The 25,202-nt window shown below is 35.5% G+C and overlaps 1 protein-coding gene across 1 annotated transcript in view; it reads right to left on the bottom strand.

The window, feature by feature from the left end:
- Window positions 1–25,202, bottom strand: part of CCDC7 (coiled-coil domain containing 7) — a 346,712-nt gene that overhangs the window by 76,396 nt on the left and 245,114 nt on the right. Inside the window, exon 27 of the mRNA XM_063101148.1 lies at window positions 20,085–20,185. Within this exon, the coding sequence (XP_062957218.1) occupies window positions 20,085–20,185 (101 nt within the window). The remainder of the gene's footprint in view (window positions 1–20,084; window positions 20,186–25,202) is intronic.

Genomic DNA, 25,202 nt, shown 5'->3' with positions numbered 1-25,202 from the left:
AAATGTATATCAACTAAAAAAGTTGGCTTTTCAGAAGATAAATAAAATAGGCAATCCATGGACTAACAGTGAATGGATGGAAAAAGACATTCCATGCAAATGGAAACCTCAAACAAGCAGGAGTTGCCATAGTTATATCAGATGAAAAGGACTTCAAACCAAGACTATAAAAACAGGAAAAGAAGGACATATATAATGTTAAAAGAATCAACGCAGCAAGAAGATGTAGCAATGATAATATATATGTACCCAAATTTGGAGCATCCAGGTTTATAAAGCAACTGTTATTGGATCTAAAGAAAGAGAAAGACCCCAACACACTAACAGTTGGGGACTTTAACATGCCACTCTCAGCAATGGTCAGATAATCTAGATAAAAAATTAAGAGAGAAATATTGGATTTAAACAGTACATTAGACCAAATGGACTTGGCAGGCATTTACAGAACATTTCATCCTACAGCTGCAAAATACACATTCTTCTGTTCAATACAAGTATTATTTGTAGCCTAACATGATCACAAATTCTCAACAAATTTAAAAAGATTGAGATTCTATCAAGTATATTTTCAGACCACAATGTAATAAAATTAGAAATGAACAAGAAACAAAACTATGGAAACTATACAAATACATGGGAATTAAACAACATGCTCCTGAACAACAAATGGGTCAAAGAAGAAATAAGGTGGGAAATCAAAAAAAGCCTTGAATTTTAGCCATCCTAACTGGGGTTAGATGGTATCTCAATGTGGTTTTGATTTGCATTTCCCGGATGCTGAGTGATGTTGAGCATTTTTTCATATGTCTGTTGGCCATTTGTATATCTTCCTTAGAGAAATGCCTACTTAGCTCTTTTGCCCATTTTTTAATTGGGTTGCTTGTTTTCTTCTTGTAAAGTTGTTTGAGTTCCTTATATATTCTGGATATTAATCTATTGTCAGATGTATATTTTGCAAATATTTTCTCCCACTCTGTTGGTTGTCTTTTAACTCTGTTAATTGTTTCTTTTGCTGTGCAGAAGCTTTTTAGTTTGATATAATCCCATTTGTTTATTTTTCCTTTGGTTGCCCGTGCTTTTGGGGTCTTATTCATGAAATCTGTGCCCAGTCCTATTTCCTGAAGTGTTTCTCCTATGTTTTCTTTAAGAAGTTTTATTTTTTCAGGGTGTATATTTAAATCCTTAATCCATTTTGAGTTGATTTTAGTATACAGTGAGAGGTATGGATCTAGTTTCATTCTCCTGCATATGGATATCCAGTAATCCCAGCACCATTTGCTGAAGAGGCAGTCCCTTCCCCAGTGAATAGGCTTGGTGCCTTTGTCAAAGATCAGATGGCAGTAAGTGTGTGGGTTAATTTCCGGATTCTCTAAAGACTCTGAACGATAAATGCTGGCGAGGTTGCGGAGAAAAAGGAACTCTCATACATTGTTGGTGGGACTGCAAAATGGTGCAGCCTCTATGGAAAATGGTATGGAGGTTCCTCAAACAATTGCAGATAGATCTACCATACGACCCAGCTATCCCACTGTTGGGAATATACCCAGAGGAATGGAAATCATCAAGTCGAAGGTATACCTGTTCCCCAATGTTCATCGCAGCACTCTTTACAATAGCCAAGAGTTGGAACCAGCCCAAATGTCCATCATCGGATGAGTGGATACGGAAAATGTGGTACATCTACACAATGGAATACTACTCAGCTATAAAAACGAATGAAATACTGCCATTTGCAACAACATGGATGGACCTTGAGAGAATTATATTAAGTGAAACGAGTCAGGCACAGAAAGAGAAATACCACATGTTCTCACTTATTGGTGGGAACTAAAAATTAATATATAAATTCACACACACACACACACACACACACACACACACACACACACACACAAACCGGGGGGGGGGGAAGAAGATATAACAACCACAACTACTTGAAGTTGATACGACAAGCAAACAGAAAGGACATTGTTGGGGGGGAGGGGAGAGGGAGGGGGGAGAGGGAAGGGAGAAGGGAGGGAGGTTTTGGTGATAGGGAGCAATAATCAGCCACAATGTATATCGACAAAATAAAACTTAAAAATAAATAAATAAATAAATAAATAAATAAATAAATAAATAAATAAATAAAAAAAAAAGCCTTGAAAAAAAAATGAAAATACAAGAACAACTTACCAAAACCTATAAGATACCCCAAAACAGTACTAAAGAAACATTTATTACAATAAATGCTTACATCAAAAGAACAGAAAGATTTCAATGGCACAACTTAACATTACTCTTCAAAGAACTAGAAAAACAAAAACAACTTGATTCCAAAATTAGTAGATGGAAAGAAATAATTAAGATCAGAACTATATGAGATAGAGACCAAAATGACAATACAAAAGATGAAACAAAAAGTTATTTTTTTCATAAGAAAAATGAAATAGACAAACCATTAGCTAAACTAACTAAAAAAAGAAGAGAGAAGACCCAAGTAACAATAGTCAGAAATGAAAAAGGAGACATTAAAACTGATACAGCAGAAATAAAAGAATCATTAGACACTATTATACACAACTATGCACCAACGAATTTGAAAATCTGAAGGAAATGGATAACTTTCTAGACACATACAAGCTACCAAGACTGAATAAAGAAGAAATAGATAATTTAAGCAGACCAATGATGAGCAACAAGATTGTAGTAGTAATCAGACGTCTCCCACAAAGAAAAGCCCAGGACCACACAGGTTCACTACTGATTTCTCCCACATCTTTAAAGAAGAATTAACATCAGTTCTTTTCAAACTATTCCAAAAAGTTGACACAGAGGCCATTTTCTCAAACTTATTCTGAGCCCAGCATCACCCTGATACCAAAACTGGACAAAGACACAACTAAAAAAGAAAACTACAGGCCAATATCTTTGATGAACATAGATGCAAAAATCCTCAACAAAATATTAGCAAACAGAATAAAACAGCATATCAAAAAGACTATACACCATGATCAAGTGGGATTTATTCCAGGGATGCAAGGATGTTTCAACACTTGCAGATCAATAAATGTGACACACCAAATCAACAAAATTGAGGACAAAAACCATGTGATTATCTCAATAGATGCAGAAAAATTATTCAATGAAATTCAACATCCCTTCATGATAAAGACATTCAACAAAATAGGTATAGAAGGAAAGTATCTCAGAACAATAAAAGCCATATATGACATACCTAGTACCAACACCATTCTGAATGGAGAAACAGGAACAAGACAATGATACCCACTCTCATCACTTCTGTTCAACATAGTATTGCAAGTACTAGCGAGAGCAATCAGGCAAGAGAAAGAAATAATGGGCACATAGCCCAATAGAACAGAAAAGATAAGTATCTGAGGTGATGGATATGTCAATTACCCTGTCTTCCTTTGTGATTACGAAATTTTTTCATTTAGTATATATCTATTTCTTGTTGCTTATTTTTGATGAATTTGTTATAGGTTTTTGCTTTGTGGTTACTATGATGCTTAGAAAAAACATCTTGTGATTATAACAACTTATTTTAGGCAAATAGAAGTTTGACGTTGATTGTAAAGATAGGGAAAAAAACAACAACAAAAAAGAAAAAATAATATAAATATAAAAATACTTTGTGCTTATCACCATTTCCCCCACATTTGGATTTTTGATGTTCTTCTTTATATCTTTTAAAATTGATTGTCTCATGACAAATTAATGTAGTCAATATTATTTTTACTAATTATCTTTTAGTCTTCCTGATAATGATGTAGGTAGCTTATACTTCATGTCTGCAGTAACAGAATATTCTGAGTTTGTCTATACACTTATTCTTACCATTGAGTTTTATACCATCAGATATATATTTTTAATTTAATTTAATTTTGTCAATATAGAATGTGGTTGATTATTGTGGCCCATTTCCAAAACTTCCCTCCCTCCTCCCTCTCCCCCCGACTCCCAACAACCTCATATCTGTTCACTTGTCCTATCAACTTCAAGGAACTGTAATGGTTGTGTCTTCTTCTCTTCCCCCCGCCAGTATATTTGTGTATTTATTTATTTACTTTTAGCTCCCACAGATAAGTGAGAACATTTGATATTTCTCTTTCTCTGCTTGACTCGTTTCACTTAATATAATTCTCTCTAGGTCCATCCATGTTGTTGCAAATGACAGTATTTCATTCTTTTTTATAGCAGAGTAGTATTCCATTCTGTAGATATACCACAGTTTCCATATCCAGTCATCTGATGATGGACATTTGGGTTGGTCCCAACTCTTAGCTATTGTAAATAGTGCTGCAATAAACACTGGAGAACAGGTATACCTTCAACTTGATGATTTCCATTCCTCTGGGTATATTCCCAGCAGTGGGATAGCTGGGTCATATGGTAGATCTCTCTACAATTGTTTGAGGAAACCCCATACCATTTTTCATAGAGGCTGCACCATTTTGCAGTCCCACCAACAATGTATGAGAGTTCCTTTTTCTCCTCAACTTCACCAGCATTTATTGTTCACAGTCGTTTGGATATTAGCCATCCTAACTGGGGTGAGATGGTATCTCAGTGTGGTTTCGATTTGCATTTCCTGAATGCTGAATGATGTTGAGCATTTTTTCTTGTGTCTGTTGGCCATTCATATATCTTCCTTTGAGATATGCCTTTTTAGCTCATTTTCCCATTTTTAAATTGGGTTACTTTTTGTTGTTGTTGTAAAGTCATTTGAGGTCCTTGTATATTCTGGATATTAATCCTTTGTCAGATATATATTTTGCAAATATTTTCTCCCACTCTGTTGGTTGTCTTTTCACTCTGTTGATTTTTTCTTTTGCTGTGCAGAAGCTTTTTAGTTTGATATAATCCCATTGTTTATTTTTCCTTCCATTGCCTGTGCTTATGGGGTCATATTCATGAAGTCTGTGCCCAGCCCTACTTCCTGAAGTGTTTTTCATATGTTTTCTTTAAGAAGTTTTATTCTTTCAGGGTGTATATTTAATTCTTTAATCCATTTTGAGTGGATTTTAGTATAGGGTGAGAGGTATGGGTCTAGTTTCATTCTCCTGCATTTGCATATCCAGTCATCCCAGCACCATTTGCTGAAGAGGCCATCTCTTCCCCTGTGTATAGGCTTGGTGCCTTTGTCAATGATCAGATGGCTGTAGGTGTGTCAGTTGATTTCTAGGTTCTCGATTCTAGTCCATTGATCAGTGTGTCTGTTTTTATGCCAGTACCATGCTGTTTTGGCTCTTCTAACTTTGTAGTATAGTTTAAAGTCAGGTAGTGTTATGCCTCCAGCTTTATTATTATTATTATAATTATTTTTTTGCTCAGAATTTCTTTGCCTATGGGTGGTCTTTTGTTATTCCATATAAATTTCAGGTTAGTTTTTTCCATTTCTGAGAAAAATGTCATTGGAAATTTGATGGGGATTGCACTGAATTTGTATATCACTTTGGGTAGTATGGACATTTTCACAATGTTGATTCTTCCAATCCAAGAGCATGGGATATCTTTCCATCTTCTTGTGTCCTCTTTGATTTCCCTCAGCAATGGTTTGTAATTCTCATTTTGGAGATTTTTCACATCCTTGATTAACTTTATTCCTAAGTATTTTATTTTTTTGGTGGTTATTGTAAATGGGCCAGCTTTCTTGAATTCTCTTTCTGCATGTTCACTATTGGAGAATAGAAATGCTACTGATTTGTGTGTGTTCATTTTGCATCCTGCTACTTTGCTGAAATCATTAATCAACTCCAAGAGTTTTTTTTTTGTAGAGGCTCTAGACTGTTCGAAATATAGGAGCATGTCTTCTGCAAATAGGTACAGTTTAACTTCATCTTTTCCAATCTGGATGCCCTTTATTTCCTTCTCTTCTCTGATTGCTCTGGCTAGTACTTCCAACACTATGTTGAATAGGAGTGGTGAGAGTGGGCATCCTCATCTACTTCAAGTTCTTAAAGAAAAAAACTTGCAGCTTTTCCCCATTCAGGATGATATTGGCAGTGGGTTTATCATATATGGCTTTAATTATTTTGAGATACTTTCCATCTATGCCTAACTTGTAGAGAGTCTCTATCATGAGCGAGTGTTGAATCTTATCAAATGCTGTTTAGGCATCTATAGAGATGATCATATGGTCCTTGTGTTTGATTTTATTGATATGGTGTATCACATTTATTGATTTGCATATGTTGAACCAAACTTGCATCCCTGGGATGAATCCCACTTGATCAAGGTGTATAATTTTGTGTATGTGTTGCTGTACTCTGTTAGCTAGTATTTTATTGATGATTTTTGCATCTATATTCAACAAGGATATTGTCCTGTAGTTCTCTTTTTTGTTGTGTTTTTACCTGGTTTTGGTATCAGGGTGATGTTTGCTTCATAGAATGAGTTTGGGAGAATGGACTCTATTTCAATCTTTTGGAATAGTTTGTAGAGAATTGGTGTCAATTCCTCTTTGACAGTTTGTTAGAATTCTGCAGTGAACCCATCTGGTCCTGGGCTTTTCTTTGTTAGGAGTCTTCTGATAACAGCTTCAATCTCTTTTATTCTTATTGGTCTGTTCAGATTTTCTACATCCTATTGGCTCAGTTTTTGTAGTTTTTGTGTGTCCAGAAATTTATCCATTTCCTCCAGATTTTCAAATTTGTTAGCATATAGTTGTTTATAGTAGTCTCTAATGATTCCATGTATTTCTGAGGTATCATTTGTAATATCACCTTTTGCATTTCTAATTTTTGTTATTTGGGTCTTCTCTCTTCTTTTTCCAGTTAGCCGTGCTAAAGGTTTGTCAATTTTATTACTTTTTGATTCATTGATCTTTTGAATTGTTTTTTTGGTTTCAATTTCATTCAGTTCTGCTCTGATCTTAATGATTTCTTTCCGTCTGCTAACTTTAGGTTTCGATTGTTCTTGTTTTTCTAGTTCTTTAAGGTGAAGTGTTAGGTTGTTCACTTGCCATCTTTCCATTCTTCTGAGGTGAGCATTTAATGCAATAAATTTCCCCCTTAATACTGCTTTTGCAGTATCCCACAGGTTTTGGTATGATGTATCATTGTTTTCTTTAGTTTCAATAAATTTTTTGATTTCCTGCTTGATTTCTTCTTGGACCCATATGTCAATAAGTAGAATGCTAATTAATTTCCATGTGTTTGTATAGTTTCCAGAGTTTCGTTTGTTATTAATTTCTAGTTTTAATCCATTGTGGTCTGGGAAAATACATGGGATAATTCCAATTTTTTTGAATTTATTGAGACTTGATTTGTGACCTAATATGTGATCTATCCTGGAGAATGACCCATGTGCTGATGAGAAGAATGAATATTCTGAGGTTGTTGGATGGAATGTTCTGTAAATATCTGCCAATTCCAATTGGTCTAGAGTCTTGTTTAGATCCTGTGTTTCTCTGCTGATTCTTTGCCTGGATGATCTGTCCAATATTATTAGTGGGGTGTTCAGGTCCCTGCTATTATGGTATTAGTGTATATCTCCTTCTTTAGGTCTAATAGAGTTTGCTTTATAAATCTGGCTGTTCTGACAGTGGGTGCATATATATTTATGATTGTTACATCTTCTTGATGGATCAATCCTTTTATCATTAAGTAGTGGCCCTCATTATCTCTTTTTATGGTTTTTAGTTTAAAGTCTATTTTATTAGATATAAGAATAGCTACTCCAGCTCATTTTTCATTTCTCATTGCATGGTAAATATTTTTCCATCCTTTCACTCTTAGCAGTCTATGTGTGTATTTACAGGTGACATGGGTCTCTTGAAGGCAGCGTATAGTCAGGTCCTCCTTTTTTTTTTTTTGTCCTTTTGTGACCGGTAAGGGTATCACAACCCTTGGCGTGGTTTCACCCACACCACACTCAGCCAGTGAGCACACTGGCCAGTCCTATGTAGGATCCAAACCCGCGGCAGGAGCACCGCTGTGCTCCCAAGTGCTGCACTCTCCCGGGTGCGCCACGGGGCCAGCCCTGGGTCCTCCTTTTTAATCCAGTGAGGCAGTCTGTGTCTTTTGAGTGGAGAATTTAATCCTTTTACAATAAGAGTTGTTATTGAAAAGTGTTGATTTACTCCTAGCATTTTATTGATTTTTGTTTGGATGTTTTAATTGTCTTTTGTTCCTTTCTTTCTGATTTACTGTTTGACTTCTGTATTTGTTGGTTCCTTGGTTTGTAGATAAACTTTTTTTTCCTCTTCATTTTTGGCCTTTTTATTTTACTAGTGGGTTTGGTTTATCTTGAGATTTTTGGCAGTGGTAGTTATTTTTCAGGTACCCAACCCAGTACTTCCTTGAGAATTTCTTTTAAGGGTGGTCATGTGGTAGTGAACTCCCACAGTTTTTGTCTGTCTGAGAAATATGCCATTTGCCTTTCATTTCAGAAGGATAGCCTTATGGAGTAGACTATTCTTGGCTGGCAATCTCTGTCTTTTAGTATTTTGAATATATCATCCCATTCCTTTCTGTCTTTTAGGGTTTGTGATAAAAAGTCTCATGTTAGTCTGATTGGGGCTCCCTTATAGGTGAGTTGATGCTTCTCTCTTGAAGCTTTTAAGATTCTCTCTTTGTCTTTTAGTTTTGCCAATTTGATTATAACATGTCTTGTAGAAGACCTTTTTGGGTTGAATAGATTTGGGGATCCTTGAGCTTCCTGAATCTGAAGATCTGTGTCTTTTCCTATACTTGGGAAGTTTTCTCCCACTATTTTGTGGAATACGTTTTCAATGCAATCTCCTTTTTCCTCCCCTTGTGGAATACCCATGACTCGGATATTTGAGTGCTTAAGGTTGTCTGATATCTCTCTTAGATTTTCTTCAATGTTTTTAATTCTTTTTTCTTTTCTTTTCTTTTCTTTTTTTTCTTGGTCCACCTGTGTTATTTCAAACAGCCCATCTTCAAGGTCAGAAGTTCTTTCTTCTGCTTCTGCAAGCCTGCTGATTAAACTCTCCGTTGTGTTTTTTATTTTGTTGAGTGAATTCTTCAGCTTGGCAAGCTCTGCTACATTCTTTTTCAGGGCATTGATTGCCTTGTACATTTCTTCTTTCAGGTCCTGTATACTTTTCCTCATTTCATCATGTTTTCTAGCTGATTTTTCTTGTATCTCATTTAGTTTCCTTAGAACTATCATTCAAAATTTCTTGTCAGACATTTCAAGGGCTTCTTGTTCTATAGAATCTAGAGCTTGAGAGTTATTACCCTTTGGAGGTGTACTTTCTTCGTTTTTCATATTTCTGGTACCTTTCCTGTGATGTTTAGTCTTTGTGGTAAGGGATTTCATGGTCCACTGGTTTGACACTATTGTCTGGCTAGGATCCCATCAGGGCTGCTAATTTGGCACAGCTGCCTCAGTGTCTGCTTGGTCACCTGCTGGCACCTCAGGGGTGTGGTTGCCTCAGGTCTTGGGCCTCTCCAGGGAGGCACCTCTGTGGTCAGTGTGCACTCGGCCATGCTGGGGATGGGGTCCAGTGGCAGCAAGGCCTACCTACTTGGTTGAGTGCTGGCGGCACAGGGTACATGTTCTCCATGGATCTTAGGTCTCTCTGGGGAGGTTCCTCTCTGGTTGGCATGCACTCGTCCAGGCTGGGGATGGGGTCCAGTGGTGGTGAGGCCTACCTGTTCACTCATGTGCTGGCGCTGTGGGGTGTGTGGTCTCCACGGGACTCGGGCCTCTCTGGTGGGGCACCTCTCTGGGCCTATACCATCAGATATTCTCATGTTGCACCTTAGCACCTCTTTCTTTCAGGTTGAGAAACTCCCTTTAGCATTTCTTGTATGACAGGTCTGGTGGTAATTTTCTCAGCTTTTGTTTGTTTGCGAAATTCCTTATTCTCTCATTTCCGAAGGAAAGTTTTACTGAGTTCAGCATTCTTGGTTGGCATTTTTTTTTCCTTCAGCACTCTCAATATACTATCCCACTCCTTCCTGTCCTGTAGGTTTCTTCTGAGAAGTCTGCTGCCAGGCTAATTGGGACTCCCTTATGTTATTTGCCTTTTTTCTCTTGTTGCTTTCAGGATCTCTTGTTGCTTTGTCTTTGACCCTTGTGAGCTTGATAACAATATGTCTTGAAGTAGACAAGTTGAATCTGATTGGTTACCAGAGCCTTCCACATGTCCCCTCACCTTCCCCTCTTAAAATAACCACTACCACCCTACCTTTGTCTTGATTACTTATCACTTTCTAATTTTCTTCATACTTTTATTAGCCAACTGTGCATCTGTAACCACTAAAGTTTAATTTTTCCTTTTAAACATGTCTTTTATATCTCTTAATTTTCTGGTTTGCAATTTTAGGAGTTTGCAATTAATTTGTTGAGGAAACCCGATAATTTGACTAACATTTTCATCAGCTGGGATTTCCCTGACTGCATTCCCATCATGTATTTTAGCATACCCCTCTGTATATAACCTATAAGTTGGGAGTAGAACTAGATTTCTGACAAGATGAAATTTCACGGTTTTTGTTTGTTCGGTTTTACCTTCCTTCCTTCCATTTAAAATATTTTTTTTTTGTTTTGCCAATTCATGTTCACTGATGACGTTTGCATTTTTCCATTACTTATATTATTTGTTATGCCACTAATGTTTCTTGCCTTGATTCATTAATTCACTATGGATTGCAAATTTTTGATAGTGTAATTCTATCATTTCTTCTTCATTTATTAGCTGCATTACTTTTATGAAGATAAATTTCTTCATTTCTTCTACTTGGAAATCCAGTGTACACTTCTATGGAAAGCCAGAATGAATGCTTTATTTTCTCTTTTTCTATAGCAAATTTCAAAACAAGGATTTGTTTTTACATCATCTTCCACATGTAAGCCATTAAACTGTTGTCGTTTTCAGTTGATGTTATCAAATTAGACCCATGAACTTTTAAGTGAGTGCCTGTTAGTTATTTTGGGGTTCTCAGGTTCATCGAATGCTTTCTGCTTCTTCATGTGGAAATACTGATCCCACATATGTCTTGTAGCCATTAGAGAATTGTTGGAAAAAGTTTTCTATGGATTTTAAATTTTGCTATTCTGAGTGTTATTTTCTTTTACAGGAAGATGGAGAAAAATTAAAAACTATTCTACTACTAATGCCAACTTCCCTTAATCTTCCCAAATAATTCCTTCAAATTTACTTGCTAAATATTTCATACTTTTGTTTATGAGTCTTTTAAAAGTATCAGCTTTTTATTTAGCTGATACTCATTATTTATATGTTGTCTATTTCTTTAAAAAATCTGCTCTTATTTTTATTTTCTTTTTCTACTTTTAGTTTTCAGGTTTTATTATCTTCTCTTTATACCTCCTTGTTATGGATTTTAGCTTCTAAGTTTTTAGTGTTCCTCATTTTCTATTGTATGCAATTAAAGCTTCAAATTTTCTTCTAAGTACCTATTTAGGTGCCTCTCACAAGTTTTGATGTGTAGAGTTTTAATTTTAGTTTAGTCCCAAATATAGTCTAGTGTCCAGAATTATCTTTCCATCAATTTATAAATAGGAGTTTTAAAATTCCAAATGAAGGAGATATTTTGCTTATCTTTTTAAAATTATTTAGTTCTTAATTCATTGCATTAAAGTCAGAGACTGTGATTTGTGAAAATAACTTTTTTATATTTATGGAAATTTACTGTATGGCCTAGTATACAGTCGATTTTTGTATGCGTACTCCATATATTGGGTGAAGTGTTATGTTTATATCTGTTGAATATGTCTAACACAGGACAATATTCTGCATCTTAAATAAGCTGTTTTTTTCAGTTAAAGCAGCTAAATAAGAAGCTATCTTTGATAAAGGTGCAAAATTAGTGTAGAGTTGCTCGATTCTTGTAGATCTGTGTATCTTTTGTTTGTTTGTTTTACATTTTAAGAATTCCTTTTGTAATTATTGTTTTTTTATCATAATAGCCCTCTTTTGTATCATGGCAAAATATACGTAATATAAAATTGATCATTTTAACTATTTTTAGGTGTATAATTCAGTTGCATTAAGCACAATCATATTGTTACATGATCATCACCACCATCTATCTCCAGAATGTTCTCATCTTCCCAAATTAAAACTCTTTATCCATTGAGCAATAACTCCCTATTACCTTGGCAAATTCTGCTTTATTTTCAGTCTGTATGAATTTGCGCATTTTACATACTTCGTATAAGTGGAATTATACAATATCTATTTTCTGTATTTGGCTAATTTAACTTAGCATAATATTTCATGGTTCATTCATTTTGTAGCATGTTTAAGAATATGATTCATTTTTAAAGCTTATCTTTGTCTTATTTGTGTTTTCTTTAATTGCTTTGTCTTATTTGTGTTTTCTTTAATTCAGCAATACATTGTAGTTTTCAGTGTACAAGTCTTTTGCCTGCTTGGTTAAATTTATTCTTAAATATTTTATTCTTTTGATGCTATTGTAACTGGAATTGCTTTTAACTCCCTTTGCAGATATTTTATTACTAGTGCATAGATATGTAACTGATTTCTGTGTATTATTTTGTATTCTGCAACTTTGCTAAATTTGTTTATTATACCTAACAGTTGTTTTGTGGCATCTTTAGGGTTTTCTACATACAAGATAATGTCATATGTTAGCAGATAATTTTATTTCTTCATTTCCAATATAGATACCTTTATTTATTTATATGTTTATTTATTTATTATTCCTAACTTGTCTAGACAGACTTTCAATACTATATTTTCTAGAAATTGTCAAAGCAGGTATCTTTTTCTTGTTCCTGATCTTAAGGAAAAAAAATTCAGTCTTTCACATTGAATATGATGGGTTTTTTATCTGTTATTTATTTTTTATTTTAAATTTACTTGTACATATTTGTGGGGTACAGTGTGTTGTTTCAATATATGCATATATTGCACAATGATTCTCTTAGGATAGATAGCATAGTTTTGTACCCATTAGTCCACCACCTCTCCTCCCCACCCTCTCACCCTTGCAGCCTCTGGTAATCATTATTCCATTCTCTACTTCTATGAGAACTACTTTTTTTCGGGGTGGGGGATTCCACATATGAGTTATGACATGCAGTATTTATCTTTCTGCACCTGATACACTTCACTTAACATGATGGTTTCCAGTTCCATCCAAGTTGCTGCAAATGATAGAATATTACTCTTTTTTATACGTAAATAGTATTCCATTGTGTATATATACCACAGTACTTTTTAAAAAAATTTATCGATTGATGGGCATTTATCCATTGATGGGCATTTAGGGTGATTCCTTCTCTTGGCTATTGTGAATAGTGTTTCAGTAAACATTGGAGTGCAGATGTCTTTTTGATATATTGATTTCATTTCCTTTGGGAGCTGGGCCATAAGGTAGAAACATTTTTAGTTCTCTGAGGAACCTCCATACTGTTTTCTACAATGGCTGTACCAATTTAAATTCCTATCAACTATGTAGGAGAGTGCCTTTTTCTCCACATCCTCACCAGCATTTATTTTCTGTCTTGTTGATAAAGGCATTCTAACTGAAATAAGATGACATCTCATTGTGGTTTTAATTTCTCTATTGATTAGTGATTTTGAGCATTTTTTCATGTGCCTATTGGCAATTTGAATGTCTTCTTTTGAGAATGTCTGTTCAGGTTCTTAGTCCATTTAAAAAATTGTGTTATTTGGTTTTTTGCTCTTGAATTGTTTGAGTTTCTGATATATTCTGAATATTAGCCCCTGGTGTGATGTGTAGTTTGCAAAAACTTTCTCCCATTATGTAGGTTATCTCTTCACATTGTTGACAGCGTCTCTTGCTGTCAGAAGAATTTTAGCTTGATTTAGTCCCATTTGTGTATATTTCTTTAGTTGCCTGTGCCTTTGTAGTCTCACTCAAAAAGCAATACCCCTCCCATTTCACATAACATGTCCCCTGTTTTCTTCTAGTAGTTTCATAGTTTTGGGTGTTAAATTTATGTCTTTGATACATTTTGAGTTGATTTTCGTGCATGGTGAGAGATGGGGTCTAGTTTCAATCTTCTGCATTTGGATATCCATTTTTTCCAGCACCATTTATTGAAGAGGATATCCTTTCCCCACTGTTTGTTTTCAGCACCTTTGTTGAAAATCAGTTAGCTGTAAATGTATGGGTTTATTTCTGGGCTCTCCATTCTATTCTATTGGTCAATTTATCTGTTTTTGTGTCAGTACCATGGTGTTTTGGTTACTACAGCTTTACAGTATATTTTGAAGTCAGGAAATGTGGTTCCTAAAGCTTTGTTCTTTTTGTTCAAGACTGCTTTATCTGTATGGGGTCTTTTATGGTTCCATACAAATTTTAAGGTGATTTTATTTCTGTGAAGAATTTCTTTGGTATTTTGATAGGGATTACATTGAATGTGTAGATTGTTTGTGTAATATGGACATTTTGATGATATTAATTCTTTCAACCTATGAACTTGGGATATCTTTCCATTTATTTGTTTGCTCTTCAATTTTTTTCACCAATGTTATATAGCTTTTACTATAGAGGTCTTTCACCTCCTTGGTTAAATTTAATCCTAGGTATGTAGTTTTGGGGGGCAGCTATTGTGAATGGGATTACTTTCTTGAATTCTTCTATTTTGTTTTGGTCATATAGGATGGCTGCTGATTTTTGTTTGTTGATTTTGTATCCTGCCACTATACTGAATTCATTGGTTAATTTTAATAATTACTTGGTGGAGTACTTAGGGTTTTCTATGTATACGACCATTTCATCTGCAAACAGGGATAGTTTGACTTCCTTCTTTCCAATTTGGATGCCCTTTATTGCTCTCTCTCTCACCTTATTGTGCAGGTTGGAACTTCTGGTACTATGTTGAGTAACAGTGGGGAGAGTGGGCATTGTCTTTTTCCAGAGTTTAGAGTAAAAGCCTCCAATTATTGTCCATTCAATATGATATTAGCTGTGCATTTGCCTTATATGGCCTTTATTGTGTTGAGATACATTCCTTCTGTACCTAATTTGTTCACGGTTTTTATCATGAGGGATGTTTGATTTTGTCAAATGCTTTTTCTGCCTTAATTGAAATGATCTTATGGATTTTTCCTTCATGCTATTGATGTGATTTATCATGTTTTTAGATTTGCATATGTTGAACCATTGCTGCATCCCAGCAGTGACTCCCACTAGATCATGATGTATTATCTTTCTAATGTGTTGTTGGATTCTGTTTACTAGTATCTTGTTGAGGATCTGTGTATCTGTGTTCATGAGGGATGTTGACCTGTAGTTGTCTTTTTTGTGTCTTTTTCCAGTTTTGGTATGAGAATAATGCTGATCTTGTAGAATGAGTTTGGAAGTATTCCCTCCTCTTCAATTATTTGGATGAGTTTGAGAAGAATTGGTATTATTCGTTAAATGTTTGGTAGAATTCGGCTGTGAAGCCAAATGAATTCTTCATGATTTAACTTTGGTAACTTGTATGTGTCCACAAATTTATCCAGTTCTTCCAGGATTTCCCATTTGTTCATATATTTTTTCACAGTAGGCTCATGATCCTTTGTGTTTATGTGTTATCAGTTGTTATGTCTCCTTTTAAGTATCTGTTTTTATTTATTTGGGTCTTCTCTCTCTTTTTTTTTCATTAGTCTAGCTAAAGGTTTATCAATTGTGTTTATCTTTTTGAAAAAACAGCTCTTTGTTTTATCAATCTTTTGTATTGTTTTTTTTTTTAATCTCTGATTCATTTATTTCTGCTCTGATCTTTGTTTTCCTTTCTACTGGTTTGGGGTTTGATTTGTTCTTGCTTTTCTAGCTCCTTGAGATGTAATGTTAGGTTTTCATTTGAGGTCTTTCTTCTTTGTGATGTAGGTATTTATTGCTATAAACTTCCCTCTTAGAACTGCTTTCACCATATCCTAAAGGTTTTGGTATGTTATATTTTCATTTTCATTTTTCTCCAGGAATTTTAAAATTTAATTTTTGGTTTCTTCTTTGACTCATTCATTGTTTAGGAGCATATTGCTTAATTTCCATGTACATATATGTTTTCTAGTGTCCTTTTTGTTACTGATTTCCAGTTTTATTCCATTGTAGTCAGACAAGGCAGTTGATAAGATTTCAATATTTTTAGACTTGTTGAGACTTGTTTTGTGACATAATAAATGGTCTATGATAGAGAATGTTCCATGTGCTGTGGAGAAGAATGGATGTTCCGTAGCTGTTGGATGAAATTTTCTATAATTGGCCTAGAGATTAATTCAGATGTTTTCTGGTTAATTTTCTGTCTGGATGATCTGTCCTTTGTTAAAAGTGGGGTATTAAAGTCCTCAAGTATTATTATTGTGTTGGAGTCTATCTCTCCTGTTAGGTCTAATAGTGATTGCTTTATACAACGTGGTGCTCTGGTGTTGGGTGCATACATATTTACAATTTTTATATTCTCTTGTTGAATTCCTCCCTTTGTCATTATATAATGACTTTCTTTACCTTTTTTTACTTTCCTTGGCTTGATATCTATTTTATTTTATTTTATCTTTTAAAAAAAATTTATTTATTTATTTATTTATTTTTAAATTTTGTCAATATACATTGTGGCTGATTATTGCTCCCCATCACCAAAACCTCCCTCCCTTCTCCCTTCCCCCCTCCCCCCCAACAATGTCCTTTCTGTTTGCTTGTCGTATCAACTTCAAGTAATTGTGGTTGTTATATCTTCTCCCCCCCCCCGTTTTTGTGTGTGTGTGAATTTATATTTTGATGGTTTTTTTTTTTTTTTTTTTTGTCTTTTTTTCGTGGCCGGCACTCAGCCAGTGAGTGCACCGGCCAGTCCTCCCGAGTGCGCCACGGGCTCGGCCCTGTGTGAATTTATATATTAATTTTTAGCTCCCACCAATAAGTGAGAACATGTAGTATTTCTCTTTCTGTGCCTGATCTATTTTATTTGACATAAGGACAGCTACTCCTGCTTTTTTGGTTTCCATTTTCATGAAATATCTTTTCCCAGTCCTTCACTTTCAGTTGGTGTGTGTCTTTATAAGAGAAATGAGTTTCTGGTAGGCAGCATATGGTTGGTTCTTGTTTTATAATCCATGGAGCCACTCTATGTCTTTTAATTGGGGTATTTAATCCATGTACATTTAAGGTCATTATTGATATGTAGGGACTTGTTACTGCCATTTTGTTAGTTTCTTTCTGGTTGTTTTGTAGATCTTGTTTTATTTATTTTTTCTTTTCCCTGGTCTTATTGTCTTCCTTTGTGACTGAATGGACTCCTCTAGCAGTGCATTTTGATTTCTAGCTATTTATTTTCAGTAAATCTCTTATAAGATTTTGTGTGCTGGTTCCCATGAGGCTTACAAAAAACATGTTATAGTTATAACAAATTATTTTAGATTAATAACAACTTAACTATGATAACTAAGAAAAAAAATTGCTGCTTTGCTGCTTATTCTATGGGGAAGGCTTTTTGTGCAGAACAGATTTTGATTGTTGGCATTGTAACCACTTCTGGTTTGTGAGGTCACCACAGATACTACTGGGCTGTGTGGAAATTCCACTCTGGGATTGAGTCTTTCCTGCAGACTGTGGCCCCTGTAGTTCTATTGCCCTGACTGATCTCCACTGAGACCAGCTTCCTATGCTGCACCCCGATATTTCCCCAGTGGGCCAGGTTTTCTCCCACACTCGAATTGCTTCCCATGGAGCAGGCCATCCATGCATCTTTCATGATGATCTCACCAAAATCTGGTGGCTCTTTTCTCCAGTCAGCTGTAGTCTCTTACTCCTATGAGGGCCACAAGAACACTGCCAGTGGTCTTACTGGTATGCAGGGTGGTATAGTACACTCCAAAACCCTCCTCTCACTTGTAGGCTCTAAGAAGGTTCAAGTGTAGGGTGTCACTCTGGCTTTTGCTGGTTCCTAGAAGCCATTCTGTGTGCTTCAGCTACTCCTCTTTCCTTAGCTCTAGTTGGCCCAGATGGGTAGTATTTGCTTTTTGTTATTTGTAAATTGATTGTTTGGGGAAGGGGGAGAAACACTGGGAATTTTCTACTCCATCATCTTTATGATGTCCTGAATATAATATTAAGTGTGGATTTTTTATATATGATTTTGCAAATTTCTGCCTTTTGTTTGGAAAATTTAATGCATTTATATTTAAAGTAATTACTGACCCAGAAGGACTTACTTATGCTATTTTGCTACTTGTTCTCTGTATAACTTATATATTTTTGCCCCTTATTTTCTCTGATACTGCTTTCTATTTGTGTTTATTTATTTATTTATTTATAAGGTGCTTGCTTGATTTTTTTTTTTTTAGAGCTGGCTGGTACAGGGATCCAAACCTCTGACCTTGGTGTTACAACACTGCACTCTAACCAACTGAGCTAACCAGTCAGCCCCTCTATTGTGTTTAATTGATTTTTTTGTAGGGACATGTTTTGATTCCTTTCTCTTTTCTTTGTATATATTCTATAGATAGTTTTTGTGGTTACCAAGTGGATTACAGACAACATTTTGATGTTATAACAATCTAATTTGAATTGATAACAAACTTACCTTTAATTATATTCAAAAACTATACCACCATACAGCTCCATCTGTTCCCCTTTATGTTACTGACATCATGCGTTAGTCAGTTATCTATTGGTTATTACAGAATACCTGAAACTGGGTAATTTATAAGGAAATGGAATTTATCTCTTACAGTTTTAGAGGCTGGGAAATTCAAGTTCCAGGAGGCACAACTGGTTAGGGCCTTCTCATTGGTGGGAATTATCTACAGAGTCCCATGGCGACACAGGGTATCACATAGTGAGAGCTGAGCAAGAGTACATTTGCACATGTTTTCTTCCTCTCCTTATAAAGCCCCCAGTCTGCTCCCTGATAACCCATTAAACCATTAATCCATTAATCTGTGAATGGATTGATCCAATCACTTTCCAAAGGCCCCACCTTTCAAATACCATAGTCTGATTTCCCATTCTCTTAACACTGTTACAATGGGGATCAAGCTTCAATGAGTTTGGAGAGAACATTCAAACCATAGCATATTACAAATTACATCTTTATATATTGTGTGCACAATAACATACACTCATAATTATCTTTACACATTTGTCTTTTGAATATTATAGGTATGAAAGTAGAGTTAAAAACCAAAATTGCAATGATAATGGCATTTATATTTGCTCATATGCTTACCTTTACTAGAAATTTTTATTTCTTTGTTTAGTTGAAGTTACTGTCTAGCATTCTTTCATTTTAACCTGGAGGACTCCCTTTAGCATTTCTTATAGGGCAGCTATACTCGTAATTTCACAAACGCCAGGAGCTCTCCCATTCTTTGCAGATTGGCTTTTTTCTTGGGCACTCCTTCAAGACTTCTACAAGATTTTCTTACCATTTTGAAGATGTCTTTTTCCTAATGGGGCATTCTCTTGGTTGTTAAAAACCTTTGACTGTTTTCCATAGTTCCAACAAAGTTGGCTCTGATGGATTCTGCTTATTTTTTTTCAATGTTTCTGTCAGAGTATCAGAGCTTGGATGTTCCTAGTCTGACATCTCGCTGACATTTCTTTTTGCCTTTAAGGTGATGGTTTAAAAGCTGCCACATAATACTTCAGTTATATCTTATAGAAAGCACTTAATTACTTAATTACTGGGTCACACCAGCACTAGCATTCTGATTATCTTTTAACCATTAGAAATTACCTAGTTTAATGATAAGCAGATTGCAAGGCAGCCATATTGCCTATATGGTGCCATTTCCTTTTGTTATTCCATCTCATTACACAAAAGATGGTATAAGTAATAAAAATTATGTCCTCAAGAAACTGATCATATATAGCATCTTGTTTATGCTGTAAAAATACACAATGTAGGGAAAATCCTATATTGTTTTGTCTCATGAGCAGATAAAAGTACGTTAATCATCACATGATTAATGTTGTTTGGTGGAGTAAAGAGTAATAATTTAAAGATACATATTAATATGTAGATGATTGAATCAAATGAAATTATTAAATTGAGAAAGGCTATCCTTTGATTGAATTTCCTTGTTTTTAGCAACATAACTGTACTGTTAAAAACACATTAACTCTTGCACTGTGTTCTACTGTGTTGAAACATAAATCTGTACTTACCAACCACTTTGTTTAAATCTAATTGAAATATTATGTCACTAATTGATGGATGCAATTCTGGAAGATTTTCTGCTGCATCTGGAAGTTCTGAGGCTGCATCACTTTTATCTGGAATAATAACAGATTGCCAGATTAGTTGACTTAAAACTAACATTTTGTTTGAGGTAAAATTATAGTACATAAAACTAGAGATATTTTACCTTACATCTAACATTATTTACTTTGCAATGTAACATACCAATTATCCAATCGAATACAATATTTGAAAAAAATCTCTGAGCTTGAGAATATCTCAGTAGAAACCACTTAAACAGAAAAACTAAAAGAAAAAAGGCTGAAAAAAAAGAATATCCAAGAACTTTGGTACAACTACAAAAGGTGTAAAACACATTTAGTGAGAATAACAGAAGATAAAGAGAAAAGAAAAGAATAAATATTTGAATCAATAATGACAAAGAATTTTACAAAATTAATGCCAGATACTAAACCACAGATCCTGAAATCTCGGAGAATACCAAGCAGGATAATGCAACAACAGCAGCAAAACTGCATCTAGCCACGTCATATTCAAACTGCAGAAAATATCAGATAAAGAAAAAACCTTGAAAAACTGTGGAGGAGAAAAAATACCTTTCTTATAGACAACCAAAGATAAAAATGATATCTAACTTTTCAGAACCCATGCAGCAAAATGAGAGTAGAAAGAGAAACTTAAATTGTTGAGAAAGAGGGAAAAAATCCTACAAATCTAGAATTCAGTACCCTGCAATATTATCCTTCTAAGGTTAAAAAGAAATAAAGGCTTTCTCAGGCAAGCAAAAATATAGAAAATTTGTTGCCAGTAGACTTGTCTTGCAAGAAGTGTTAAAAGTAGTTCTTTGGAGAAATGAAAAATGATATTAGTTAGATTCATGGATCTACATAAAGAAAGAAAACCATCAGAAAAGGAATAAGTGAAGGTAAAATCAAAACTTTTATTTTTCTTATCCTTAATTGATCTAAAAGATAAAATTTGTTCAAAATAATAATAGCAAAAATATATTCAATTATGTATGCTTATTTGTATAAAGATGCTTATGTATGCTTCTGTATAAGTGAAATGAATAACAATAAGGAACATGAGGGAGGATCAAAATTATTTTGCTATTATTAGGTACTCATGCTACTTGTTTAGTGTAATAATGTTATTTGAAAATAGACTTAAAATATTTGTAGATGTATACTGTGAACTCTAGGACAACAACTAAAAAAAAGAATAAATGCTGTATAACTTATATGCTCATAATAATGAGAAAGTAGAATTATATAAAATGCTCAGTTAAGGTAGCAAAAGGCAGAAGGAGTGAAAGACAAAAATAGCAACAGGCAGGTTGGTGGCAAGAAAATAGACTAGAGGTGCCCAGCATGCAATCCTCCCACAGAAAAAGACTAGAACAAGGAATGGACAGCTAAGTACAAGGGAGAGCATTGGTGGGACAGCATCGGTGGGAGAGCATTGGAGGGCAGTAGAAGCCTGGTGAGGACCCTGAGCAGCATGAAAACACGGGAGGGTGGTGTAGAGAGGAGAAAGAGGCATACGGCTTCATCCACCACATTTGTGAGACAAGGATCGGTGCAGGAGGAATTCTCTCTTGCAGTGAAAAGAATCTGCTCAGCCATGAGCAATTCCTAGTGGTAACCCTCCCCTCACTCATGCCTCAGCCTGCCTCCAGCCCCGCCATGCAGCCACAGTCACCTGCAGATGCAGCCACAACTGCTGGCACCCCCTGCCATGCAGCCCTCAATGCCCACTCACAGCTGTAGCCACTGGTGTCCACCAATGCATCCCACAGCTACAGCTACAGCCTTAGCAACTGGCATCCCCCAGCATGCAGCCCCTGCAGCTGCCAGCACCCTCTACGACATGACCCCCATTGCCCACAGCCACTGAAGCCTACCTCCTCATAGCCCTCAATGCTTGCCCACAGATGGAGCTGCTGATGCCCACCCCCTGTAGAAAAGAGAAAAGACATACCCCATATAGCATCATCCATCCAAGCTGAGGAGCCTCAGTATATCTCACTGCACCTATCAGAGTCATGGGACAAGTCAGCTCAGGATCATCCACCTCAGCCAAGGAGTGACAGAGCACCTACGTGCTTTTCACAAGAACTTGAGATCTTGCTCATGACCTTGATGGGCCAATACAGTGTCACTCACTTTAGCAAGGATCCACTGAGTGTCCTAGTGCCTAAGCCATGAAGGAACTCACAGACAACTCTGATGTTGCATACCACCAAAGTAACCACATGGAGATTACACTACTGAGTCTACCCAGAACCACAACTAAGGTACCCACCCAACAGTCAATATAAAACAAATCTACAGGGATGAGTCTCTCTCCTAAAAACAGAAATAGTAATAGAAGTAACAGAAGGAGCAACTGCTCCATTGGATGAACAGACATCAATTTAGGGATATTAGAAATACATAAAAACAAGAAAATATACGACCACCAAAGGAATACAATAATTTTTAAGTACATGACCCCAGTCTTGACCCCCACCACTGCACATGTGTACACAGCAGCTTTGACCACTGTTTCTACCTCCCATTGCTGCATGGGTACCTGGCCCATGTATGCACATACATTTATGCTACCAATCCCCACCAATGTGCATGTGCTGGCAGTCAGCCCTGGTCCCTATTGCTGTTCCCAGTCCCTACCACCACATGTATGCCCACAGCTGGTTTCTGTCACAATGCATTCACCTACAGCTGGCCACTGCAGCCAAGCACATGCATACTGCAGGCCCCAGATCCCACTATTACCAGCCTTGGTCCCTAGCCACTGGACCTGTAGATGTCACTTGTAACTCCAACATCCCTTGCAGCCACAGTGGATTCCCTGCAGTTCTCACCACAAAGCACCATGCAGTTGCCAATGTCATAACCCCTCGCTGCCTGAGCCAATGAAACACTGTGCGCTCATATCCAGAGCAACTATATGCCCCCCACATTGGTTTGTGGTGCCATAGCACCTCCATCATACCCATCCACTGCAGGTGAAAGTCTTTCCTTACCACAGACAGTCTAAAGTCTAGAAGAGGTGATCACTTTTTCAAACATGCAGACATATAAGCAAGGCTACCAAGATCATGAAGAATCAGGGAAACTTGACATCAGCAAAGAAACAAAACAAAGTTCTAGTAACCATCTCCTCAAAAACAGATTCATGTATTGTCTGACAAAGAATTTAAAATAATTTTTCTAAGAAAGCTCAGTGATATACAAGAGAACACAGATAAACAATTTAATAAAATCAGGAAAACAGTACAAGAACAAAGTTGTTACCATCTTAAAATAGCCTGTTATAACTAAAAAATGTTCTCTGTATGCCTCACTGTAAACACAGAAAACCTATTGTAGATGCACAAAAAATAAAGATACAGGAAACAAAGTATACCTTTACAGAAAGCCATCAACTCACAAAGAACGAGAGCATGAGTGGAAGAAAGAACCAAGGAGTCCACAAAATAGCCTAAAAACAATAAACTAACTTTCAGTAGTAAGTACTTACCTACCAATAATTACTTTAAATGTAAATGGGCTAAATTATCCAATCAAAACACACAATGTATATGAATGGATAAAAAAAATTCACCCAACTATATGACACCCACAAGAGACTCCCTTCAGCTTTAGAACACATGTAGACTGAAAGTAAAGTAATAGAAAATGATATTCCAGGCAAATGAAAATCAAAAGAGAACAGGGATAGTTATGCTTACCTCAGACAAAATAGAATAAAAAACTGTCACAGAGGCAACAAGGTATATAATTACAAAGGGGTCAACTCATCAAAGAAATAACTATTGTAAATATATATGCACCTAATATTGAAGCACCTACATATATACAGCAAATATTAACAGAACTGGAAGGTGAAATAGACAACAATGCAATAATAGTAAGAAACTTCAGTACGCTGTTTTCAAGAAGGGATGGATCATCCAGACAAAATCTATAAGGAAACATTGGACTCAAACTGCACTTTGGCCAAAATGAACCTAATAGACATACACAGAACATTCCATCCAACAGAAACAAAACGCACATTCTTCTCAAGTGCACTGGAACATTCTCCAGGATAGATCATCATATGTAAGGCCACAAAGCAAATCTTAACAAACTTAGGAAAATTATAACCTTATCAAGCATTTTTTCAGACACAAAAGAATAAAACTAGAAATCAATAACAAGAGAAAAATCAGATAAATCTCAAATATATGAAGTTTAAACAATATTCTCCTGAACAAGCAATATAGCAAAGAAATAGAAATGGAAATAAAAAATATCTTAACACAAACTAAAATGAAAACATAACATACCCAAACTTATGAGGTATAGCAAAAGCAGTTTCAGAAATTTATAGTGATAAACACCTACTTTAAGAAAAAACAGGGATCACAAATTTAAAAATCTATTTTATTCTTTTAACCAATGAATAAAGCTTACATTTTTGGTGTATAACATGATGTTTTGAAATATGCATACATTTTGAAATGAGTAAATCAAGACAATTAACAGATGCATTACCTCACATACTTACCACTTTTTTGTGGTGAGAGCACTTAAAATCTACTCTCTGAGTGATTTCAAGTATACAATACATTGCCATTAATTAGAGTCAACATGTTGTAAAACAGCTCTCTTGAATTTATTCCTCCCAACCGAAACTTTGTATCCTCTGACCAGTATCTTCCCAATCCCACTCTGGTAACCAGTCTCTGGTAACCACCACTCTACTATTTGCTTCTACAAGTTCAACTGTTTTAGATTTCATATATAAGTGAGATCATGGGGAATTTGTTTTTCTGTGCCTGGATTCTTTCACTTAACATAGTGTACTCCAAGTTTATCCATGTTGATACACATGACAGGGTTCCCTTCTTTTTTAAGGCTGAATAGTATTCTATTGTGCATATATAATGTCTTTTCTTTATCTTTTTATCTCTTGATGGACACTTAGTAACAACCTAACTTTATACATCAGAGAATTAGAAAGAAAGAAAAAAAAAGCCAAAGTAGGTAGAAGGAAGGAAATAATAAAGATCAGGCAGAAATAAGTGAACTAGA

Source organism: Cynocephalus volans, chromosome 6 (assembly GCF_027409185.1).
Source record: "Cynocephalus volans isolate mCynVol1 chromosome 6, mCynVol1.pri, whole genome shotgun sequence".
NCBI lineage: Eukaryota > Metazoa > Chordata > Mammalia > Dermoptera > Cynocephalidae > Cynocephalus > Cynocephalus volans.
This window is presented reverse-complemented; position numbering and strand designations above follow the sequence as displayed.